Source organism: Podarcis cretensis, assembly GCF_951804945.1.
Source record: "Podarcis cretensis genome assembly, chromosome: 9".
NCBI lineage: Eukaryota > Metazoa > Chordata > Lepidosauria > Squamata > Lacertidae > Podarcis > Podarcis cretensis.
The window spans coordinates 46,792,475-46,818,310 of NC_137178.1; the positions used below are offsets into that span (position 1 = coordinate 46,792,475).

Below are 25,836 nucleotides of genomic sequence, written 5' to 3' on the forward strand. Positions count from 1 at the left end.
TACCCACATTTGCTTGCATATAGCTGACGCAGTGGTTAAGCTACATCTGGTCTTCATTCATTCATTCTGATTTGCTTGTGAGGTGTTTACACACCTTCTCCTTAAATATTTGCTCATGCCACACCTTTCAGTGGATTTCCCCATCATTTTTACAAACTGTTTTCTTTCTTTTCATTTTTTTTTTTTTTAGTGGATTTGTGGCGCTAGGGTGACAGAGCGCTTTAGTACACTTAGATTTACGAACCTAAAGCTTGCATGCCCCTTTCCCCTGCAAAATAGTGACAGTCTCTGGAGGCACTCATGCAGAGCCCTTTTGCCTCTCCCCCCCCCGCCCCCGGCACCTCTGGCCCCTGAAGCTTTGAATTACAGCAGCTGTGCTTGGGAGAAATGCATTGCTCTACGTGGATGAGTTATCATCCTTGCCTGCAGCAGCAGGCTGTACCTATGCAGAGATGTGCAAGGATCACCTGCAGAACAGATGGTTGATCCTGGAAGAAGAAAGCAGAGCAGCTTTTTTTAAAAAAAGAGAGCACAGAGTTCAAGGCATTTGAGTAACACTGGCTGTGATGAACACATTATACACTGAAAGCATGTGCCTTTCACCCCAAAAACATGGGAAATGTACAGTAGTTTGTTAAGGGCGGTGCATAAACTACAGTTTCCAGGATGATTTGGGGGAAAGATTTGTGTTTCAATTCAATAGGCAGTTCACAAGTTTATGATGAGATTTATTTCTGTTTTAATTATAGTAATTATTTCTAAATGTGCATCCATACATATAAATTAGAACATGCGCAACTTATGCAAACATATGTCCTCTTTTTTGGCAATGTGTGGCCATCCTAATTAGTTGGCCGCCACAGGCAGCATCTGCTACCAGAGTATATGTGGGGCAAGAGGGAGCGGTTGGCACTGTGGTCTAAACCACTGAGCCTCTTGGGCTTGCCGATCAGAAGGTTGGTGGTTTGAATCCCCACAACATCCCATTGCTCTGTCCCAGCTTCTGCCAACCTAGCAGTTCAAAAGAATACCAGTGCAAGTAAATAAATAGGTACTGCGGCGGGGGATAGTTAAAAGGCATTTCCATGCGCTCTAGCATTCGTCACGGTCCTCTGTGCACCAGTAGCACAGCCACATGACCTGGAAAGCTGTCTGTGGACAAACACTGGCTCTTTCGGCTTGAAAAGCGAGAGGAGTGCTGTACCCCATAGTCGACTTTGGACTTAACTGTCCAGGGGGTCCTTTACCTTACTTTACCTTTATATTTGGGGCAGCAGCAGAACCTCCATCAGCCACTCCCCCCCGTTTGATGACAGATCTGCATGTGCCATAAGGCCTACCTCCTTGTTCTCCCTACTTCATGTGGTGGGGAATCAGTGGCCCTGCAGATATCGTTTGATTACAATTCCTATTGTCTCTGATTCCTTACCACTGCGCTAAGCTAGTCTTCTGTCCCTCAGGTGAAGCAGGCCATCCCACTGCTAGTGCTAAATGCCTGCATGCTTTTGAAAACGAACTCTGATTTTTGTAGTTTTAACTTGGTTTTTGTCTTATCGTACGCCACTTAGAGACGACTGTGATTAGGCGGTATACAAATTGTTTAAATAAAGATTCAGCCGTTGGGTTGGCTTTTGTATGTAGAATGCTGCCCACCCTGCTAGCTTGGCCACCAGTGGTGAAGTGGCGCCAACATCGGTGCCGATTTCAGCAAGATCTCACCTGAAATTGGTGCCAATGCCGGTGCCACTTCTTTGCTGGTTGTGGAAGGCGTTGAGGTGCTTCCACCACCTGAGGCAATGGCCTCACCCCACCTAATAGCTGGGCCAGCCCTAGCAGGGGTGCCATTTTGTCTTTTGCCTCAGGCAGCAAAATGTCTCTAGCCCAACTCGAACTGTGGCACACAGAAGCACAGTCCCAGTTGGCTTCCCCATGGGGACAAAGGCAAACCTAGGAATTCATCCCCAAAGCTACTGCTTTCACCTGAAGGAACATCATGGACCACCAGATGCCAGCCACCAGTTCCTGCCATGCGGCATGTGGTCGGAGTTCATACAGCGTTTCAAAAACCATCTTATTTCTGCTCCATTCTCAGTCAGAAACGGACACTCTTTCTCTCATTCAGCCTGGAGTGGAGACAAGCTAGTATCACTGCAGCCTTCAGCTGCATCAAGGGCAGAAGTGGTGAGGAAGATCCCCTGATGCCCCGGCGCAGGGCAGGTTAGAGAGGGGCAAAAGGACATAGAAGAAACAAGAAAGGGTGGAAGGAAACAAATGCTGGCAAGCTGGAAAAAAGCAAACCGTTCCAGCCTCTCAAAACTGCTCATTTCCTTAAGTGAGTCGTGCGCAGGCCGCTCTTATTTAGAGAACTAAGCACACCCCCATAATCTGCTGGTTACAGGGAGTACAAACCTCTTCCCTCCAGGTTGCACTGTTATTGCTAGAAACCTATAATTCGCACCTCAGTGGGAGGTCGCTGGTTAATTGCTAAGCTCCCTCCAGCAAGAGCCTCCATTTGCCGCATGTAAGGTGGGTTGTACAGAAGCTATCATTCAAAAGTGTGTGTGTGTGTGTGCGCGCACACACACACACTATATGTGTAAGAAAATGGCAGTCTCCCACAAAGCCGGTCCGTTTTCTGCAGACCATTTCAGAACATTTTTCTTTCATATATGCAATTTTCTTTTTCTTCTGAAGGATGTATGCTTCACCTTTAATTAGTTTACTCCCCCCTCTCCCCAGTCTCAAGACTCTCCCTGCCCCTAAAACTGGACCTGCTAGCCACAATAGGGTTACAGAACTGGGACTAAGACACACCAGCACACATACACAACCTGAGAAAACCTCTCATATACACTTCTCCTTAAAAGCCTTCCAATTAGTTGTGCCATGCAGGAGAAATTATACTCTAAAAGCAAACATTTGCTGGAGGAGGTGGTGGCAAACTACCCACAGTAGGGGGTTAAAAAAAAAAGATTTAATATGTTCTATACAAATTGATATGCCACCTTCCTTCTCACAGTGCATTAAGGTAAATAAATATTCACACATGAATACATTTCCCTCTCCTTTTACTGAACCATATATGATAAAAACTCCAGCTGGTTTCAACACCCATCTCTCCCCCATCATCTCCCATTTATACATTTCTCCAAATTAACATTTTATTTTGCATTACCAGCGACTGCTCCAACTGTCTGTTTATCAGGGACAGTCCCTATTTACCAGTATCTGCCGCAGATAAATATCTGTCTCTGATACCCTACTATTTTGCTTTTGGAGATTTTCTGGAGTACATTAGAAATGCTATTAGTGTGATCAATGGTGCACTGAGATTTGTTGTATATATATTAAAAACATTACTGGTCAGGCTATTACAGAGAAAGTTAATACCACAAATAACAAACAGGCAAGAGTGTAATAATAACATGTACTGTAGGTGTTGAAAAAAATATATTGTTGATGTAAAAAAAAGAAAGGAAAAAGCAATATTCCAGCTATGCAACTGCCCCAATTCCGCCTGTGAAATGTTGAATGATCTGCACATTCAGACAGAGAATATCTGCATGTCAGAATATTTATTTAAAGCAAGAATTTATATAGCCCTTAACATTGTAGTCTGTAAGTGGTGTACAGTAAAGTTACAAAATATACAGTAAAGATCAGATCAGTTAAAACTGACCACTCCTACCCCTGAGAAACTTACTTCAAATGCCTGCTGAAATAAACAGGTATTCATCAAGCATCTGAAATTCAAGTCTGTCTAACCTCCACCAGGAGTTCCACAGCGTTTAGCTGACAGTACTGAATGCATAGCTGCATTCATGCATCTGAGCCATGGGGGACCACGAACAGTGACTTCTGAGTTAACAAAAGGTGCTGAGGTCTTCTAGTTGATAAGGGCACGGGTATCTCAACAATATAACCAGGTGCATTACAGGTGAATCAGTACAGCTGTATTTGCCATTTCTAAGGGAACTGTGCCAATCCCTGTGCAATTTTCAGAAAAAAGTAGTGCACTAGTTGGTATGTATCTATTCTGTAAGGTACTGCTATTCCTGTTTAAGGCTACCCATAGGCAGGGCGCAGCTTCCAGACATGCACATTCATGCAAAAAAAAAAAAAAAAAAAAAAAGATATTGTTATGTCAGCCTGCAATTTCGAAGTGCCATAATGTTATGTCAGAAGTAATAGTAATAATAATAATAATAATAATAATAATAATAATAATAATAATTTATACCCCGCCCTCCCCAGCCAAGGCCGGGTTCAGAGCGGCTTACAAGCAATAATAAAAACAAGTTGAATGATTATAACTTAAAAACAAAATTAAAATACAACATTAAAATATTAAAATATTAAAATGTAGCCTCATCGCAGGAGGAGAAGAAAAGAAAAAGAAAAAAAAGAGAGGGAGGGAGGGAATCAAATTGGCTCCAAGCCAAAGGCCAGGCGGAACAACTCTGTCTTACAGGCCCTGTGGAAAGAAATCAGATCCTGCAGGGCCCTGGTCTCATGAGGCAGAGCGTTCCACCAGACCGGAGCCAGAGTTGAAAAGGCCCTGACTCTGGTTGAAGTCAATCTAACTTCCTTAGGGCCCGGGACCACTAGGGTGTTGCTATTTATGGACCTTGAGGCTGTCCGTGGGGCATACCAGGAGAGGCGGTCCCGTAGGTACGAGGGTCCTAGGCCGTGAAGGGCTTTAAAGGTCAAAAGCAGCACCTTAAATCTGACCCTGTACTCCACCGGGAGCCAGTGCAGCTTGAAAAGCACTGGGTGAATATGCTCCCATGGCAGAGACCCCGTGAGGAGCCTCGCTGCAGCATTCTGCACCCTCTGCAGTTTCTGGGTCAGCTTCAAGGGCAGCCCCGCGTAGAGTAAATTACAGTAGTCAAGCCTGGAGATGACCATCGCATGGATCACTGTGGCCAGGTTGGGGCGGGAAAGGTAAGGGACCAACTGCGAAGGTGGAAAAATGTCACCTTGGCTGTTGCTGTAACTTGCGCCTCCATGGAAGGGGAGGCGTCAAGGATTACACCCAAACTCTTAACGGAAGGCAATGGCACTAATTGGGCCCCCGCAAGAGAAGGGAGTTGGTCCCTCATCCCCATGCCATCCCGACCCAGCCATAGGACCTCTGCCTTCGAAGGATTTAGTTTCAATCGGCTCCCATGAAACCATCCAGCCACAGCTTCCAAGCATCTGGTCAGTGTGTTCGGGGCCGAGTCGGTGTGGCCATCCATCAGCAGATAGAGCTGAGTGTCATCAGCATATTGGTGACAGCCCAGCCCAAACATAGCCAACATAATTGTGAACAACAAGATTCATTGTGTAGCTCTTTTGAATTTGTCAATTTGGATTTGGACGCTGATAACAAGGAGCTGATTTCACCTCTTTTGACAGTGGCCCAGGCGACATCTGCCAAGTTATGGAATACTTTTGATCTAAATAATGTAGATTCTTGGTTAAAAACTATGCAAGTGTGTCAGTTTAGTAAAGTCCAATTCTTTTATCTTCTTTTAAAAAACAACAACTAAAATTAGTAATGATTTTCATTTAGACCATTGGAACTCTTTGTAATGATAGACCATATATCCCTTTTTATTTTGGTATGTCCTGTTATTGACTCTGTAAATCACAAAGCTGCATCCTATACGAAGTGATTCTGACCACTTTAATTTTTTTTTTACTTCCCACACCCCAAAACCTGTTTGTTATTAAAATTCAATTTTAAAAATTGACAAAAAAAGACAACCTAAGGGTGAGGCATTCTTGTTTTTTAATATAGTCAACTAAGCATGTTGTGCAACTTTCAGGGTAGATAAGTGGTGAAGCTATCATAGCTGCAAGATACAACTGCCTACTACTAAGAAGGAAAGGAAGAAAACCACATCAGCTGTGCTACCTGGGCTTTAAGCCCATAACTACTTACAGTAGTCCTTACAATATAGAATTGATCCTTCCCACCACAGAACTATTCCAAGTTCCCACATCCCCTTATATAATTAGGCACATTATAAAAGGAAACAAGCTTGTTTCAACCTGGCATTTTGGTTTTATTTGGGGTGGGGAGAGAGATCAGAGTTTGAATTTTTAAGAAGCAATGAACCAGATGTGCTCCCTTGCACAACATTACACAGCAGGGCTTTGTGTTTTGTTTTTAATGTATTATAAGGAACAAAAAACACCAATTTAGATGCTTAATTTCATGTTTCATTTGGTAGAACAAGATAAGAACCCACCCCCATTTATTTCCCCCTCTCTCTCAAAATCGGCAGTTGATTACAGCATACATGCCAAGTGAACCTTATTCTGTGCCTGCCTACTGCATGCCCCAATTAGTTTGGCTTATTCATCATTTGAACTAATGTAGTGTAGCATGCCGCTCATGCTCAAATTATGTAAATATGATGCGGATCCAGAATGATTTGTCAAATACTCAGGGGGGGAGGGGGGGAAAGAGGTGGGGATGATGAACAAAACAAGGATTTCTAAGAATGAGCAATTAGGAAAGAGAAGGGGGGGGGGGAGAAGCACAACCCTTTAATTAGTTTTGTTCCAGTGCAAAGAAAACCGTATAATAAACATCTGACTTCTGTGCCTCTCTCTAACAGCTGTCATGCAGGCATGCTAGGTTTTTGTTGTTCAAGAGGCCATAGCCACAAATTTTGGACTAGTATGCACATCTCTAAAGATCAGAAGAAGCATATTCATCCTAGTATCAGAAGGAGCTGCCAAACGTTGGTCAAGAATACTTGCTGTCACCTTGAGATGGCCATGAATGGAAGAGAACTTGTGAGTCTTTGTATGAATACTTTGTATGAATTAAATGGGAGTTATTTCTGCAGCGGGAAGTTGTGCAGGAAGTGTTAGAGGCATTCTGGGTGACTGAAAAGAGGGGTGGTGGTTTTACATGTGGCTCTGTGATTTTCAATCAATGTGCTGGCCACTGTATATTTGCCTAGCTGTCCTGAATCCCCACACACTCTGAGCTAAGTCCCAACAGTGCACAGAGCAAGCAGCGTACTCTAAGAAGAAAGTGCTAGTGGCAACAGCCCCAAGGGCAATGCTAGAGAGGAGTCAAGACAGTACAATGCAATGAGAAAGGTTTAAAGTCAAACCGTAAGGCCAGGTTTCAGTCTCTGAAGAAGATCCAGAGTTGGAGTCAAGCTGTGGTCCATCAATGGTGGAGGTTGAGCAGACACAGAGTCTCTGCCTTGCTGATCTTTTTTGTTCCTCCTAGTCTTGTTTGATGTACCTGAGCTAGCTCCAGCTGAGTAGCTGTGCCTCTCCCCTTAGTGAAGCATGTGATCCTCACCTGACCTGAGCTTAATCCAGCTGAGTGACCACAAACCTCCTCCTGGACCTATCAAGTCCCATGATCTTCACCTGATCAACTAGTTAGCTGGGCTGTGTTCTCTCGCCTGCCTCAGTCTCTTAAAGCCTACTTCCCACTGTTCATGATGCCTCAGAGCCTGTTGAGTTTTCAAAGGAGGGGGCATATCTGGTTCTGGTGATGTGACTACTCCCCCTGGCTCCCAGGAACTGCTGGCTGCCCCTTTGATGTCCTCTAATGTCCACTGAGTTCCTCCTAAGTCCCCCACCTCCCCTTCTCCCTCTTCAGCTTGTCCCAGAGTGTACCAATCATGGCTACGCTCCTCACTGGGCTCTTCTTCCCCTTCCCTGGTGTCTTACCTGTTCATGACATCAGCGTTCACTAGGCATTTGTGTGCATTGTAAGTGAACACTGCACATGGAGGTCTGGGCACATAAATTAGGAACCCTTTAAAAGTGATGTCAGGCTGCATAGCATCCTGCAGAGGTACGTGCTTTCCAGATGAACATCTCATTTATAACAAGAAGAAGAAGAAGAAAAAGAAGGTTATATGCTTTCCATCTGACTAGGTTGCCCCAGCCACCTTGGATGGCTTTCAACAAATTATAAAACCACAGTAAAACATCTAAAATTAAAAACTTCCATTGTCAACAGAGTTGCAGGTATAGCCATGACATGGCACATGAAATAAAACTGCATCTCCTCCTTGCATTATTATCCTTTACCATTGTAGAATTGCCTACTAAATGTTACCCTACCCTGTTTTTCTCCAAGCAAACTCAGCACATTAAATGTAAAGTTATTTATCCATGAATTCAACTACATTATGCTGCCATAAATCTATTCCCAAGCCCCACATATTCTATGAAGTTATTCCTGGGTTAGCATACATTTGTTTTCTCTATTGCCTGATACCAGATGTTAAATTTTCTACAGTTACATTATAATCATTCCTTTATCCTCTCCTCCTCTATTGTTCTCTCAAACTATAATTGCTTTGGGCAGAAATTGTGTCATTTCTATATAATGTATATGCTCTCTGCATAATAAAATGCTGAAACACTTAGTGATAATTTCACCTTCCACCTAGTTGGCTAATTGCCTATTTGCATGATTAAGAGGCAATGATCTGTGATGTCCAGTCATGCAGTAAATATTGACAGCAGTTCACGCATTAAGATAATCAATAATTGCAATTATCACGTTGAAAACATGTTATGTGACCTCATCCACGAATCTTTTATAGAAATTGCTTCAGTCCATTTATTTTACAGTATCTTGATGCTCCTCTGTCTTCTGTCATCATTAACTTTCCCATCTTATTGAGGAAATTCTTGAGTTAGAATAAAATTTGTTACATGCCTTGACTTTCAAGGAGTGCTATGACTGGACAGGTAGCCAAGTCAAAAATGGAACTGCGAGTTTGAAAACATGCAGTATCTACACTGGTCTACTGGGCAGTGTTCAGAAAGTGGAAGTTCTCTGCCTTGTCCCTCTTTCAAGGACTCCACTTGGTTAGTTTCCTTTAACTATATGCTTTCCCCTTCTCATTTCCTTGTTTCATTCCTTCACAGTCCCTGCAAAGATATTCAGCTTCTACAAGCATGCCAAACATTGGAGCAATAATACTTATAGAAAAATAAGGCAGTTTTCTTGTTTAACAGTAAGCAATTTGTTTTGTGTTGCTTTTTGGAGCTTAATTTTTCTCTGCCTCTGTGCAAATTTTGAGATTATTTCCATTTCTCTTTAAAAAAAGAACCATTCATTGGGTATAAATTTCATTTTACTGATCTTTGTATCCAAGGTAGACTTTTTCTTCAATATGATGAAATCATTATTTACAAAAATGTCCATTTTACATGGTTTGGGGGTTGGGGTGAGGGGCAGCCAACTATAAAAAGTCTGTGTTTTGAATACCACCTATTACCAAAACCTCTGCAGTCAAAGTCACATTTTGTGGTGAGTACCCATTCCTGCATCACAGCTGATGGGCACAAGTGCCTGGCCTCCTGTTGGCAGCCTGCTCTTCTCCACTTAAAGTCTCCTGCCTTCTTGCATCTGGCTCTTCAAATCTTTAAGTGAATGTATGCTCCCCCACCCCCAAACAGATTACCACATTAAAATGATCTTACTGGCAACATATTCCCTGTGCTTCACATTTTCTCTAAAAATGAGTTCTTACAGCATCCTTTGGGTTTCTTTAATGTCATTTTCATTTTTAAAAATCGCCCAAGCATCTTATGCTATTGGAAACTGAAGGATACCATCCAACTGTATCAGATTCTTCACCTCTACAGGGAATATTCTCTGTGCACAAACAGCTCTGAAGTACCTAATGGTATGCATATAGCAGACCTAGACTGATTTAATAAAGCATGAGCAGCTTGTCACAGGAACTACCTCCTACAGATATTAATAGAATCAGACAGAGATGGAGCTCATCAGCTAGGTCATCTCCATTTACCTTATAGCCATATTACGACTTATTTCTGCTTGTAATTCATCTTACATAGCTTAACTAGATGGGGGGGCTTTTTATTGTTTGGTTTAATGAATACAGATTAACAAAACATATATTATTTGACTATTAGCCTTAACTAATCACAAGTCTTTCACGCACACATACACACACACTGGGTTTCAGATGTTTGCTAAGAAAATATTTATTAGGAATGGAAATTTAACAGAGAAAAACACATAACATTCACTGGACTTTAAATATAGACACTAAATTTTTTTCACAGAATCTCTTTTAAGGAAAAACACAAAATGAATGTAAAGGTTTTTTGTTCATACACTGGATTACACACAAGCGAAAAAACCCTAACCCAACTCCCACAACTTTATAAAGGTCACAAGGCATAGAAAACTGCATTTTTTGTCATTGTTGTACTGTTGTGTAACAAGCCCTTAAAAACAAAAAGTGATTTCTTTTATTAAAAAGTCATTAGAAAATGTATTATATCTAACAACACTATCATATTAATTTATATTTTGATAGACTTTACATAATAAAACCCTATGAATAGAGGTACCTGTGTCACACAGATATTCTACCTTATGGAGAAGAGAAAAATTATCTGTAGTAGTCTTTTTAATATATAAAACACTAATTTGTGAAAATAAGGTTTGACACATTAGTGTCAAGTTATGCTGAACTAAAGTTCATTTCATTAGCTTGTATATCACATGAATATTCAAGTAGCTAATTTTTCTAAATTCCACAAGAATTGAGTTGTACAGTGTCTTGTATGGGTGTTAATTTAAAAATGATTTCAGTTCCAACAATATAATTTATATGAAGACTATCATGAAACTACTTGATATTGCAAGAAAATCCTTCAGCTAATAATTTCCCCCCCATGTGTAAAGTAAAAAAAACAGTTGTGTTTTGTATCAGAAAATCATTAGTCTACCATCAGCTAGAGTATATTTTTCTCCTTTATATTGCATATATCTCCCTTAATTATATTGTGCTGCAAGTTCAGTTCTGGAAAGGAATAAGAACTTTCTAAGTCCACCAATTCTGAAAGTAGGGGAAAAGGTGCCAGCTGCCTGCTTTTATTCATAACTAACTTCTTAGCAGCTATATCATGGGCAGACAGCGTATCTCCAGCAAGACAATCTGCACTAACTAAAATTTTGCCTATTGCTAAAGAAGCAGGACCCTACCAGAATAAAGGGTGGTAACAGTTAGTTAAATCTCATGTAGGAATAGGTTCAGCTGAGCATGGCATAATGAGATTGCTGCAGTCAAGCAATGGTATAAAAGACAACCTTGTATGTATAGAATGGATCACCCAGTGCCAAATGGCTTTTAAAAGCCCTGGAAATAGTAGAGGTTTTTTTGTACAGGATCCATTTAGGGTTAGCAACTGACAGTTCCCAGGCACCAAAGATCTGGTCTGTCAGTTGCTAACTTGCCTCTCTTTAATTCCACATTTCTTGCTACTGTTGAGAGATATCAGAGGCCAAGACTAATGTACCTAAGGGTGACAAATCTCTCCAATGTCACCCTTTTGGCTTTCCCAGCTGGGTAGCTGTTTCAGAAGCCAAGAAACAGTTTAAGGGAACTAGAAGACTGTGCAAGTGACAAAAAGGTCATTTCTAATCTGTCATCCACTCCCTTAGCTTCCCCAGTCACTTTAGTTAGAATGGAGAGGAAGAGGGAAGATTAATAGTTGGACATGGAAAGACTAGTCGTTGGGCTGAGTATATTTAGACCCCTCTCACTCCCTTGAAAAGGTGGCTGTTACAAAAAGAAAAAAGCTCCAAGAACTTTGTATTTTATCTGAAAGTGAATGTATAACAAGAGTCACAAATAAAGCTAGAACACAATCTTCTATTTATCACCCCTGTGACGTCAAAGTTGTTGTTTTTTTGTCCCCATGCTTCAGTGTGGTGGCTAGAAAAAAGGAGTGAGATGGGAATGTGCACCCCCATTTCTGCCCCAGCCCCCCATGGTTATAAATAAGTTAATTTCTTGATGAATAAGAGTGAAAAGGCAGCAGGGGGGGGGACTGAGAGGGAGTATGTTCTTGCTGAAATGTGGCACAGAACAAGCTCCCCAAATCTCTTACATTTCTAAATATTAATGGCTGGAATGATGTGAATATTTGGACTCTAGAGTACTCTTTACATAACTAGGACTCACTCACTCACTAGTCTTGGTCAGTGGCTTCCGTGATGCAGACAGCTGGTTGATTTAACATCTCCAAGTGGGCACTTCAGAAAACCCACAACAGGAGACTGGAATGAAATCTATAAGTCATGCAGTGTTTTATATGCCTGTGATAATTTGGTAATACATGCAAGACAATGAGTAGTTAAGACATATGAAAGTAGCAATAGTTACAAAATTAGCAAAAAATTTCACAGTGTTCTTACAGCCTTTACTTTAAAAACACAAGTGTATCACTTACCACCACTATTGCTGAAACATTGTAAAATTGTCTCTCAGCCATGCAAATCACTTTGAAAAGGTAAAATAAGTAAATGACATTTCTTGGCATATTTAGACAGTGAATGCAACTTGAATTTAAATTTTGAATTCTACCAGTTCTTGCAGCTAATTTACTATTTCTCATTGTTCTGCAGTTAACATCTTTTAATCTCATTTATATTCTGTGAGTGCCAAAGAACTAGCCAGATCCACAAAGCAGTATCTTGACAGATGTCCCAAACTCTTGAATAAGCAGAAGCTAGAGAAAGTTGATTTCCCATTTCCTGGCATTTTCACCATTTTTTATTGTCACTCTGTGAACGTTAACTCTGTTGTAGTTACAGCTTTGCCTTTCAGAAATATTACACTCCCTGGAGAATTTAGACTTGTCCATTGACAGATAGTTTCTCACCCAAAATAAGAAAAGCTCACGGTACCATTTTATCCCAGTTTGCAGGTTCAATTTGACACCACATCACCATCATTACAGCCAACATTACCCCATAAAACAAACTCACTTCACTGTCACACACAGTGGGAGAAAGCAATCTGTCAGAAACTATGCCTTTGTATCTAAGGAGATAATCCAGCTTCTCCTTTTCTCATTTCATAAATTAATAAGTTGTTAATCATAATCACAAAGATTAAGCTATTAAACAGAATTCAAGTTTAGAAAATTAAGAATAAATTAGTTACAGCCTTGTAAACAATTGCTCTTTTGTGTTACATATTTGGAAGAAATCTTCCTGTGTAGTGTGAGATCAGACATTACAAGGCACACATTACACTTAAAAATTCAAAATAATAATAAAAAAACCCCAGCAAGTCTCTCATCATATTTTTTATGGCAAAATTGTGCTGTGGGATACTGGAAAACATAAATATAAATTTGTTTATATTACAGACATTTAAAAAGTCTTCAATGGCTGCACTATCTCTTGTAAAATATTTGTGCTATTTTATAGTGCTGTGCGATTTGAAATATTTGAAACAAATCTCAGATACTCTCCACAAAGCTGCCAGGGAAAAGGCCAGTTTTTCCATTTCGCTGCAATGTGCCTTTGAACCAACCATCTTCACGTTTTTTGTGTACAAAAACAACGTCTCCTTCTTTAAGTTCAAGCTCAGCTTCACTCTGAGGAGGATATGATACCACAACTCTATATCTGCAGAACAAGAAGATAAAAGTTCAGGTTTTCATTACAGAGACTGCCATTGTTTGCAAACAAAAAACAACTTAATACTTGCCAGATACAACTTGCAACAGGAAGCTGCCTTGAACTGTTCACATCCTTTCAAAAATACGTGCATTATTCTAAACACAAAGTGCGTTAACATGGCAATGTCAAGTAAATACATACAAGCCAGCTCCACTGAATTCTCTGGGAAGATGTTAAGTGTTAGGATGTTTTAAAGACAATTTTTAAAAGTTGACACGTGGCTATTATACAATTTTGTTTAGCTAAACAAATTAAACTATAGTAAAGTTTCGAATTCAGTACCTGTGAACTGAAATGCATATTTATAGCAGAAGAGTAGCATACATGATGAAATAATGAAAAAGGAGTTCACCATAACTGGTAAAAATGTGGTCATATAAATACACTGATTATAGTTAGGGACAGAAATACAGCAAGGGAAGCAAAACCTCTCTCAAATCACTTTCAGCCCTTCAACTATTCTGTCTCAAATTCAAGTGAACATGCATTGAAATATGCAGGAGGTCTTAAAACAGTGCATTATCATTGGGTTCACAGGTTTGTGCACTGATTTTGACCTGGGCGTGCTGATTTTAAAAACTCCAACAATACTCAGATGAAAGGTTATTCACAGGCAAACTTCTCACTGGGATTAAAACATAAGTGGTAAGCTATTTCACATGAACATCCAAGGAGGAAGGGCTTTGTGTTATTCAGAATCAGGTTCAATTATAGAGCTCTAGAGAAAACATAAATGGCAATATTAACTATGGTTCAAATATATGCCTTAGTTGCCATATGCATGGAAGTAATTGTTCTACAATCTTGCTTAGGTGAAAGCTCAACCGGGAAATTACACATATGCATTGAAACCTCAAATACAAAAGCAGCCAAAATGTAGTAACAACATGAAAAGTGCAGCAGCTTGTAACCTTTTTGCATTAAATATATTTCCCCATAAATATTTGTTCTGATTCCGGCAAATACATAATTGCAAGTGCCACTGCAGTTTTTGTTTTTAAGAGGATACATACATTTTTATTAGGGACAGAGAACATGTTATGAGTTTGAATACATAATCTAAAATTAGTTGTCCCCACCACCCGCCCCCCATTGTATAAATGGCTTATTATTTTGCCTAACTTCTGTTTATTAGCTCCAACGCAACTGAGTAGAAGGGCTAGAGACAGGGTCTATAAATTCTGGTTCACCTTGGTTGTGAATTTTTTTTCCAGCAGTGAAATCCAATCTCTCTATAGTACTACAACAATATTGTATGCATTATTTTTTCTTTAAAGTTTCATCAGATTGAAGGAAATTGTAAAACAACAACAGCAAAGACACAATTAAGGCCTTAACTAGGTTAATTGAACACATGAATTTTTTTTAACTTTTAAAATGCAATCTAATGCAATATAATTCAGAAATGAGTACGAGGAGAGGCCATAGTTCAGCAGTTGAGCACATGCTTTGTGTGCAAAAGGTCTTTGCTTAAAAAAAAAGAAAAAAGGATCAGGTTAACAGCTATTGTCAAAGGCTATTTGCCCTGCACAACTGCTCTCAGATAACTCTTTGAGTGGCAGCCGGTGTGGGGGCAGGATTGAAGACTGTAGTACTGCCCAGAGAGCCAGGTTTCTTGCTTAATAGTTCAGCAAAGCCCTATGGCTGCAACACACCCTCAGGGATGGGCTGGTGCCGTCATTACACATCTTTGGGCACCAGGTGAAAACTTCTATCTTCAACCAGGCTGTTGGCCTATACCCTTTTAAATGTCCTCCTGGGAGGGAGGAAGGCGGTTATCCATTTGTGAGGGTATTTTGTTCTTGTTTTTATTGTGTATTTAGTGTTTTTATCTTGTACATTTATTCTGTGAACCACCCTGAGATTAAATAAATAAATAAATAAATAAATAAATAAATAAATAAATAAATAATACCACCACCTGCTTACAGTTCTGCTATGTAGAAACCACCTCTCCTTCCACAGAATAATGAAACACTGATATCTATACATAGTACATTTTTGACAGCAGAAGAGAGGAACATATCTCAGCAGGTCCTGTAAAAATAAATATGCATGCTTCTTTTTTGGCCAGAACATGGGATGTTAGAGAGAATCCAAAACAACCATGCTTTCCACCCAGACCATCCTTGTAACAATGGAGAAGTCTCTAAGTCAACAAATTGCTGATCACTGTCATAATCATTTCCTTTCCCTGAGTCCTCACAGCCCTCAGGCAATGTTGCTGTTGCAAATGGGGGTGGTGATGCTCTTTCCTTCTAAGCTAGACTAATTCCCTGCTCTTATGTACAGCACTGACTTTCCTGCTTTCCTCTGACATACTGGAGCTTGAGAAAGAGGAGACTGGGCTTCAATATGATTATTAAGCATCTTTCCCAGCATCTCTTTTTCAAGTACTAGATGTCAAAGGAAAATTAATATTGCAAGGTTCTGAGTGCCATTCAACTACAGAACAAGCTCTACTGATCTACACAAGCACCATTCCCTAACTCAGAAAAAGCAAACAGACTCCGTCAACTGAGAAACTACAATATCCCAATACTGAAATAAGAGAAAAATGCTACTATATGAGGAATCAGAAGCAAGGTAAAGAACTCAGGTGCCTGGCCTCCTTACAATAATTAAAAATATTGATAAGGGAATAACTGTGCTAGAAATCAAGTTTTTGAATTTTTCAACAGAGTTCAGTTCTATTAAAAAAGAATGTTAATATACACAGAATTATGAACCAGAAATATTAAGGGTGCCTGAACACCTAGTTTTAATATATGAAAGAGACCTACTCAATCAGACTGAAAGGGCTTTAGGAGTGTGTGAGAGGGTACTGACGTGGTAATACTTGCTGAAGAATAGAATACTATTTCAAAAAATAAAGTTCAGGACTGTTTCCATAAGTACAAAACAAGAGTGCTGATAGATCAAGGCACAGGCTATCCAGTTTAGTATCCTATTTCCACAGTGGGCAACTAGATGCTTATAGGAAGTCCATGATAGCTCTTTCCTGCATGTGTTCCCTCAGCAACTGCTATTCAGTAACAGAGTGTCCAGCCAACTAGGCTTTTTGGCTGGATCAACTTTCCACATCATTCCTACAACACAACTGTGCAGGAATCTATCGTGGAAAAGCTTTATCGGGTATAAGCCAGAGATGTGGGGCTCTCTTACTGCCACATGCATGCAACTGTAGGTTGTAGCCACTGTCAAATTACTATTACGATTTCATTTCAGAAGCAACAGTACATTTCAAACCCAGGTTGGGTCAACAATGATTTTTTGGTGATCACAGGAACAATATCAGAATTCTATTTCTAGCATTTTTACTGATTAGCATTTCTAGGCTCAGTTTGTTGACTAGAAAATGACTTACCGTTCACACACAACAGGCCTACATTCATTCAGGATTGGAGCTAATGAAGAGCAGGGCTGCCGTGGAGGGGGAGCTATAGGAATACTGGAATCCAAAGAATTTGCTTTCCGATGAGTAACATCTTGCATTGATGTAGATGTTTCATTGTCCGCAGAGCAGCACTCAGCTCTTCCATGACTAGAAGCCGATGGAACTTCTGGTCCTACAGCACCTTGCAGGGCCAGCTCCGCAGCTGCCTGCTCAACTTCCAGAGTTGGTGATGATGGTGGTGATGCTCGAGGTTTGCGCTTGGTAGATGCTCCTGAAAGTAACTTTAGCAAACCCTTTTTTTCTTTCTGGAAATAAATAAAAACATTTGTTTTGAAGCATGAATATTCACTGTGGAGGAAAGACACCAATTTGCAGGCAACATATGAATCCTAACCATGCCTGCAAGTTCAGGGCTAAGCCCTGTTTGCCAAGGAACAATCAGGAGTGCACTTTAATGCTGCAATGGATCCTTTGCTACTGCATCTTTACCTGTTCCACACCTGATGTCACATATGAGTGGGTAGGCACAGTCTTACAAAAGCAGCCTTGCAGGCTATATTAGGACCTCTGCTACACTTTCTTGGGCTCAAGAGCTGGAGGTTCCCCACTGCTGTCCTAACCAGCAATCCAACTGTACAATAAAACTGGTGGTACCTAGGATGTTCAAGTATACCTGAAATGTTATATACAAAATCCAATGAGAGAAGCAACATTAAAGTGTTCAATATTTTTGTTGCTTGCATGTTGAAAATATTCATCTCTGCTCTAAATATCAGAAGGGCCCAGGATACTGGAAGTGAAGTGTGGCACATAACAGAAGCAATGGAACTGTTATATACAAAAATTTCATCCATTTATTCAATAAAATTCTACTTCTGATATTTTAGTAACATCAGGAATTCCATTCCATTACAGATGTTTTCCCTCCTAAAGGAACAAAAATCTGACCATACTTTACTTCTTACATAAAGAAGCCAAGCCTGGCACTAGACTAATTTGCTGTCACATCAAATCATAAAAATATATGGTTTAATGTGAATGAACAGTATTCTGATGTTTGTTGCTCAAAGGTTCCTGGGCAGTCCTCCCCTGCTCTTGCTGTGCTGAAGACAAAGCAAGCTGGAGTTTGTGTTGTCATGCCATCTAAACCCATGCTCATAGTTGGTTTGTTTCTTTTAAACAAAACACAAGCGGTAAGCCAAGAACAAACCTTTGTTAATACTCATGGTTTGTTTAAAGATTCAGATGACACAAGGCACACTCCAGCTTGTTCCAGCTATGGTGCAACAGAAACAGAAAAGCCAAAGGAACACTCTAGGAACTTTTGAAATTGTCTACTAGTCTACTGCTCATTCACATTGTTTTAAGTTATGGTTTTTGATGTGATACACAAAGCAAGCCACTATCTGGCACTAAAGGTGATAAGAATAAACTAAATGGCAAGCTTTGGAGTTACACCTAATAAAGAGTCGCCTCTATCTATTGGGTTATCTATTAAAGAAAAACATCCTGAGCGCAACCAAAATGTCATGCTCACCTTGCCATCTCTATCTGATTTACTGACAGTAGTAATTCCTCCAGCTACTAATGTATTCTCTGGGGAAGCTGGAGCTCCAGGGTGAGCAGTCACAGTTCTCCCATTTGCATCTCCATCCAGAGATGCAGAAGTGCCAGGAGATGCTGTTGTACAAGCTAATGGGAGATTTGTCCGGTTGATATTCACAGCAGTGATGTAAGCAGCAGCATTAGAAAGCTGAGGTTGGAGCTGTTGGGAGGCAACAGAATGGTGTGGAATAATTACAGCAGCAGGAATAAGGCATGCTGAACTTTGAGCCTGAATGGGCGTCACGGTGGCTGTGGGTCTTTCTTGGCTGTGTATTGCAACTGCAATGAGAGGGGGAAACATAGTATCATGAGACTGAAATCAATACAGCATCCACTTGTTGTGCTATTTAAAAACTTCCCTCACACTATTAATTCCACAGTCTCAAGCATTAAAAATGGCATGTGAGGGTATTTCAGTATAGCAATCTAGATCTCCAAACCATCTTTTATGGTATTAAAAATATCTGACCAGTACCTGATGCTATACTGAATACTATTGTACAGAGATAAAATTTATATGTAAATATAAATACTTATGATTCTCAGCAAATAATATTCATAGGCAGATTCTCTCTGACACTGGAGTTGGTCCATAGCCATCATGTACTACACTCCACCCATGACAAGATACATGGGGTCTCAGAGAAGTTCATCCTGATCATGCTATTACCTAAGCCAAGGAATAAAGCAATGTTTTACCTGATCTAACTGCATTGCGAGCCTGGTTGACTGTCATTTGGCCAGTCATGTGCATAAGAACCTTGGTCTGTGGACTGGTTTGTATATGTGCAGCAGAGACCACAGCTGTTGGTACTGCACTGGCGTTCATTGTCACACCATTTCCCTGAAGTTTTTGCAATGTTCCTCCAGCAGTGGAAGTACTGACCATAGTCACCACCCTCCCTGTCTGACCAGCAGTAGATACAGGGACTTTTGCTTGGGAGGCACTTGTCACTGCCCTGTTAAAAGTAATGCAAATAGTTTATGCACACCTTATTAAACCAAATAAGGCTATTCTCCCAATCCCAACAAGCCGCCACCACCACAGAAAATCTGGATATCCAAATGGAGTTGCTTCCCCTTTTCTTTGTAAAAGATACTTCAACTGAAAGCCTCACCTTGTGACTGGTGCCACGTAATTGCCAGGGAACACACCAATTTTGCTTGTATGCATGGATGTTCCTTTGAACCAGCCATCCTGACAACGTTCAAACACCAAGAACATCTCTCCTTTCCTCAATTCCAGTTCATCATCTTTTCTAGGAGTATATGGATAAATAGCGATATACCTAGAAAACAAAACTGTTTATAATGGTCTGCAGGAAAAACTAGACAAAAAAACTGTTCCTAAGCAAGTCATGGCTTCCCTTGCAGAGCGACTGCTGCTTGAAAATTGAGCCATGAGGGTTCATTAAGAATGGGAAGTAGCTCCTTAGGTAGTCAAGGAAATTTCAATCAGAGAAATAGCTGCACATACAAAGAGTTATCCAAAGAATTCTGTCCCTAACTCCTTATCAAATGTCCAAATGTTGGTGACAGTTAAAGAGTAACATGTCAATAGTTGAAAGAACCATTCTTGATTTCATCTGTCTTCCGTCATTTGCATATATCCCTTGAGGGTCAATATAGAAGCCTACTTGTCCATTGGCTGCTCCAAGTTGTAACTAAGCTCCTACCCAGGAGACCTGATTTGGTCAAGAATCATTAACTATGTCCCAGGACTTTTGCCAGTGCAGAGGCCTGGTTCACACATAGTGTTAAACCACAGTTAACAGTAACCATAATTAATATTAAGCATAGTTAATAAATAATTATCAATGCTGAGGCATCTGGCAGACAATAACTTAAACCTTGATTTATTACATCTCAGAACAGTTAAAAGTACCAGCAAGAGCAGTATGATTTTTTTTTTTGGGGGGACTTTCATCACTCATGGCACTGTAGCTTTTGGGCAGTGACACTCATCTTTAACAATAGTTATAGAGGTGGTCTGGGTTCACACATAACACTGTTATAGTTAACATTATCTAAGTTTTATACAACATCTACAAACCTTTACAAGCGTAGTAAAGCTTTTGGACTCACACATATTGCTACACCATGGTTTAATAGATTATGGTTTAGCATTATGTGTGAACAAGCCTGCTGTGTCAGGCAAAACCATTCCAGGGATTTTCTGTACCTCATATAATCTGCTATTGTTGTTCATGACCAGTCCTGGCTGGTCATGGTAGCCAATCTAGATCTTGGTGCATTGAGAACCTTGGCCATCCCTTTCACATGCACCAGGCACTTTTCACCCCAAATGACAAGTCAAACATTCCTTGTCTATCCAGAAATACTTGAATTTTTTTCCTTTGGCAATTCTGCTCTTTGATACCATTTCAAGGTTATACTCAACAAGCTTTTATTTCACTTACACACTTGGTCTTGTATGTGGGCGCAAATGTGCTATTTGCTCAGTTGATCCCGATGCAGATTTTTGAGCTGCTCCTGAAGGCAGCCCAGCAGAGGTTGGAGCAATTATTGTAGCAGATAAGAGAGGTGGTGGTGGTAGAGGGGGATTCAGTGTCTAGAAATAAAATATTTAGAAATTTAATGTCATTTTGGCACCAACATTCAGCTGAAAATGGTATTCATACACACAGTTACACACTCCCAAATTGACTTGGATCCAGTGGTCGTGAGTAGAGGTTCCACTGTACACCAATTTCTCCATTTTCTGATACAATGTAACAGGACAATCACGTGTATTTCTTTTTTAAAAAAACAAAATTTTAAGCAACAAAGAAACAAGCTCAAAGCACTGCGTCTAAATACACATTTCTTTTTTAATGACAATTTTATTGAATGTTTAAAACCATATTAAACTCTAAAACTAATACTCATTTATAAGAAAATACAAAACATAATTGTATAGGCAAAAGGAAAGGAAAACAATAGAGAAATAATAACTTAAGTCTCTTTATAACATTTATTTCATGCATATAATATCATTTATCCACACATTTGGCATAAATCCCAAAGTTTTTCAAACATATTTCTAATATTCAGTGGTCTGAAAAGGACTGCAATCCATGGCTGCTTTGAAACCAGAAGCTGTAATGCAGTAAGCAACAAATTTCAACAACAAGCCACCCAAACATTACTTTGTTTTTCTCTATGTTTTTAGCTGTTCTTATTTTTATGTGAGCTACCTTGAGTCCTTCTTAGGGAGAAAAAGCATGGTATAAATAAATAGATAAATAGTTAAATAAAGTAATAAAATAAAATAGCTGTTCCCTTTGACAGCAAAATTCCCTTTGACAGCTGGGGTACAAAAGGTACCTCTTACTGTTTTATTTTAAGTGCCATTATTCAAAATTTAGGATTGAAAATTGTGAGTTAAGAAATGGAAAGAGCTCTTTTAACTGGCAGCTTCTAATGGGGCTCTATTCTTGGATCCCTTAGTTACTCTTTTCATTTGTAAAATTTCAGACTATTCTCTATGTTGTTGCTGATACTTCACATTATGTCAGAACCAGAGATACCCAATTCAATTAATATTTAAAAATGATGGGCATGCCCACAGCATCCCTGAAAACTCTGCTACAGCCTACCAATCAGTAACTATACAGCAACAACTTCCACACACTACATTGACACAAAGACAGCCAACCCATACAGGCTGACCTGCAGACAGTTTCATCACATTGCCATACCCACAACATGATAACTAGGCAGCAGCCACAGAGATCCATTAGGCATCTGTTAAAGCAGGAACAAATACATTCATGAGGTTGCTTGTTCCAATCCCCCGCCAAATGGAGTAAAGAGGCAACCACAACAAACAAGGGAGATCCACATATGCAAAGCAGAAATAAAAGTTCTCAGGAGGCAGGTGGTTCCAGTTCTACCTGATTTACTTCCTCTTTCCTTTTAAAGCATGGGTAGGCAAACTAAGGCCCGGGGGCCGGATCCGGCCCAATCACCTTCTAATTCCGGCCTGCAGACGGTTCGGGAATCAGTGTGTTTTTATATGAGTAGAATGTATGCTTTTATTTAAAATGCATCTCTGGGTTATTTGTGGGGCATAGGAATTCGTTCACCCCCCCCCCAATATAGTCCAGCCCCCCACAAGGTCTGAGGGACAGTGGACCGGCCCCCTGCTGAAAAAGTTTGCTTACCCCTGTTTTAAAGAGTTGTTTAATGAAAAGAGGCTGATCAGAGTAGTAGTGGCAACATGCAAATGAAGTCACACACAGTCACTGGGGCCCTGGTTCAAATACCCTCAGATATTTGGATGCTGATATATCTCATATCCTGTGCTGTACCATAGCCAGGGGTTAGCATTAGCATTCTAGCATCCTTGGGCAAACTGCAAGGTGCTTCATAACTATCAAATGGGAATGTGCTTGTTTCTGGTCTCAGAGTATATGATTAAACCTAACAGTTACTATCCTTCTAAAGCACTTAGGAACCAGGAAGTAAGAAATAGAGGAGTGGGATCAATGCAGTGGCGTAGCGTGGGGGGTGCAGGGGGGGCCGGCCGCACCAGGCGCAACATCTGGGGGTTAGGGAAATCCACGGGTTAGGGGGCGCGAATCCATGGGTTAGGGGGTGCAAATTACTTGCCTTGCCCCGGGTGCTGACAACCCACGCTACGCCACTGGATCAAAGGTCTTATTTACAGAGTTGAAAGCTATACTACTCAATATAGAAAATAACCATTATATAGTTCCCTGACACCTGAATCCATATTACGTATTTCTAATCAGGTGACATGACTGGTTGGTTTGTTCATACACATAGATAAATACCCTGGGAAGTACTTTGCCCTTGATTAAGAGCTGTAAACACTTTCTAGCTCTTATCAGATTAGCAAGCATTAAATCAAGCTAACAAAGTTCAATAACTTGACTAAATGGGATTATTTATTCTGTCAATGCAAATTGAAACAGCTCAGAAACAATTAACCACTCACTACAGCCAAACATACACTTTGCATATTACGTATTGGAAAGTGTCAGAAAATAGAAGCTCACATACATCACTCAGCAGCAAATACATGGCAGTGTATATATAATAAAAGGTTTTACTACTTTTTACAGGTTTCTACTCCACTTAACAGCCCAAGGACTTTTAGTGCGACTTCCCTACATATTCTTCACAAGAATGATTTTCTTCATAAGACAATTCAGGTCATTTTCAAAATGTGAATACAAAATGTGACTAATATCCATCCTACAAGAAGCAACCTAACATTTCAGAAAATATGCATTGCAACACATTCTAGGAAACGTGCTACTTTAAAATTGTGCCCATGAACCTGTAAAACCTCAAATTGTTTTTGAGTAGCAGCAACTAAAGCTGTGTGGCAAACTATGTTTCAAAAACCCAAGCCACCTCCTAACAATTCTATAATCAAGTATATATTCAACAGTCTGTATAAAATTTTCTTTAATTTTTTCTAAAAATACCAGTTTCACTTATGCACTCATCCCTACCATGTGCAGATTCCCTGCTATCACAGAGAACTGAACATTCATATTGCCTGGATTTCATTCAGTGCCAGTAACAACAACAGAGTTAACCTATTATGGTACACCAATGAACTTTCATTATTCTGCAACATAAACTTTACAGGCAGTGCACCAAAATGCTCACCAACCTCCATTCAGCTCAACCTGATTCTGTATTGATTGTTTAACAAATAACTTTTCCTAGAGAAAGGGTGGGAGGCGAAGAAGAAGAGACAGACAGACAGACAGACAGAGGGCGAATGTACTTCTCACAACTGTAAGAAATTATAGGCTGGAATCCAGCCACAATATAGATCTAGGAGTGAGAAAAGACTACGTACAGCTTCTCCGTGTCTTCTCATTTCTAAGTAGAAATGAAGGTGGGAAATTAAGAAGGAATTAATGAGCAGGCTCACTGCCCCCTTCTTTTTTCCTTCTTGAATGAATGAAAAAAATGGGATAAAGCCAATATTCCATCCACTCAAAAGCACTCTTTCACAGGCAAATTGTGCCCCCTCTCTCCTTTTCAGGCTGTCAAATTAAAACGGGCCCATGCAAGGAAGGCCAGGTGCTCTGCAGAAATAAAAAGGGATGTAGCACTGGAGGGATAAAAGACTCCTCCAAATGACTGCAAGCAGCAACAGCAGCTCCTTCTTCTGCCTCTTCTCCTAACACACCACAGCACGCAGCTGTTTTTTTTGCTTTCTCTGCCAGCCACCTATGCTATGCATTGACTTGTCCAAGGTATCAGTGCTAAAGAGAAGAGGCATGAAAGCAGTTGGGAGAATCCAATGGGAAGGAAGAATAGAGTTCCTCTTATCCTGGATGGGTAGTCTTTCTGAAGGTGGGCTGCACCCTGTGCAAGGACGGGTTGGGCTCCCTGCATGAAGTAAGGGTGAACAAGGAGGTGCCGATGGGTGGCAGCACTCGGAGCACATCAGATGAAGGACAACAACTAGTTATCTGAGTGCTCTGGCTTATTGGCATCCCAGCCCTTCTGTCCCAGCTCCAAACTCCAGCCCACCACCTAAGGGATTTGCTGTACTGTGCCACTGCTGCTGACAATAGCTTCAAAGACCCCTTGAGGTTACTCCACAGCCTTCAAGGGATCCATGGCCCACTGGTTCAGAATCACTGCTTAAGACTACATCCTGTCTCTATATAGTCAACTGTCTTCAATATTCTGTAAAGGCAGAGGTTCCTACCAGGCAGTTTTGTTTTAATTCATGAACTTGCATATTTCTGCATACCTAAGGTGTCTCTCAAGCATGCAGAAACCATGATCTGATTTTTGGATGGCCTCATTTTGCTTCTTGGTTACTGCGCTTCACTATTAAAGGGAATAATTCAACATAGCACTTCATAATAGATTCTGGGTTTGAAATATTTTGGAAGCCACAAGAATCTTTCAGTCCTACCATCAGAGCATGTATTATTTTCCAAAGGGGCAAAATTCATTATATAGAAATCAAATGTTCCCCCACAATACACCTCAAAGCAGCTTGCAAAAACTGTAGCTTCTAGATTCATGTAAAAACAAAGGGCAATTCAGATAAAACTACAACATAATGTCAAACAGTACTTACACCAAGAGCAGCTTGGTAGGTTGCTTCAGGTGGAAAGGTAAATGAAGGCCCTGTTGTCACTGGGCTACTGGGTGGTGGGGTGACAATTAGCCCCGTAGTACTAATATGAACCTATCAAAACGTTAAAAAAAGTTAAACTCATTATGGGCCTATCAGCAGATAAAATAACTACCGTTATGAATTGAGCATATGAACCAGTGGGGTTTTCCTAAACAGTGTAAGTCTGGTTTTGGACCACAAACCTTCAAACAA

General features: G+C 40.3%; 1 protein-coding gene across 3 annotated transcripts in view; it reads right to left on the reverse strand.

Annotated features, from left to right (window-relative positions):
- Positions 1-9,971: 9,971 nt before the first annotated feature.
- Positions 9,972-25,836, reverse strand: part of SH3RF1 (SH3 domain containing ring finger 1) — a 46,704-nt gene continuing 30,839 nt past the window's right edge. For all 3 annotated transcript variants that reach the window (XM_079990142.1, XM_079990143.1, XM_079990141.1), the window contains exons 6-12: positions 25,585-25,695; positions 20,918-21,069; positions 19,616-19,786; positions 19,197-19,456; positions 18,430-18,776; positions 16,863-17,197; positions 9,972-13,441 (exon numbers count right to left, since the gene is read on the reverse strand). In XM_079990142.1, the coding sequence (XP_079846268.1) occupies positions 13,273-13,441; positions 16,863-17,197; positions 18,430-18,776; positions 19,197-19,456; positions 19,616-19,786; positions 20,918-21,069; positions 25,585-25,695 (1,545 nt within the window). In that variant the 3' untranslated portion in view covers positions 9,972-13,272. The remainder of the gene's footprint in view (positions 13,442-16,862; positions 17,198-18,429; positions 18,777-19,196; positions 19,457-19,615; positions 19,787-20,917; positions 21,070-25,584; positions 25,696-25,836) is intronic.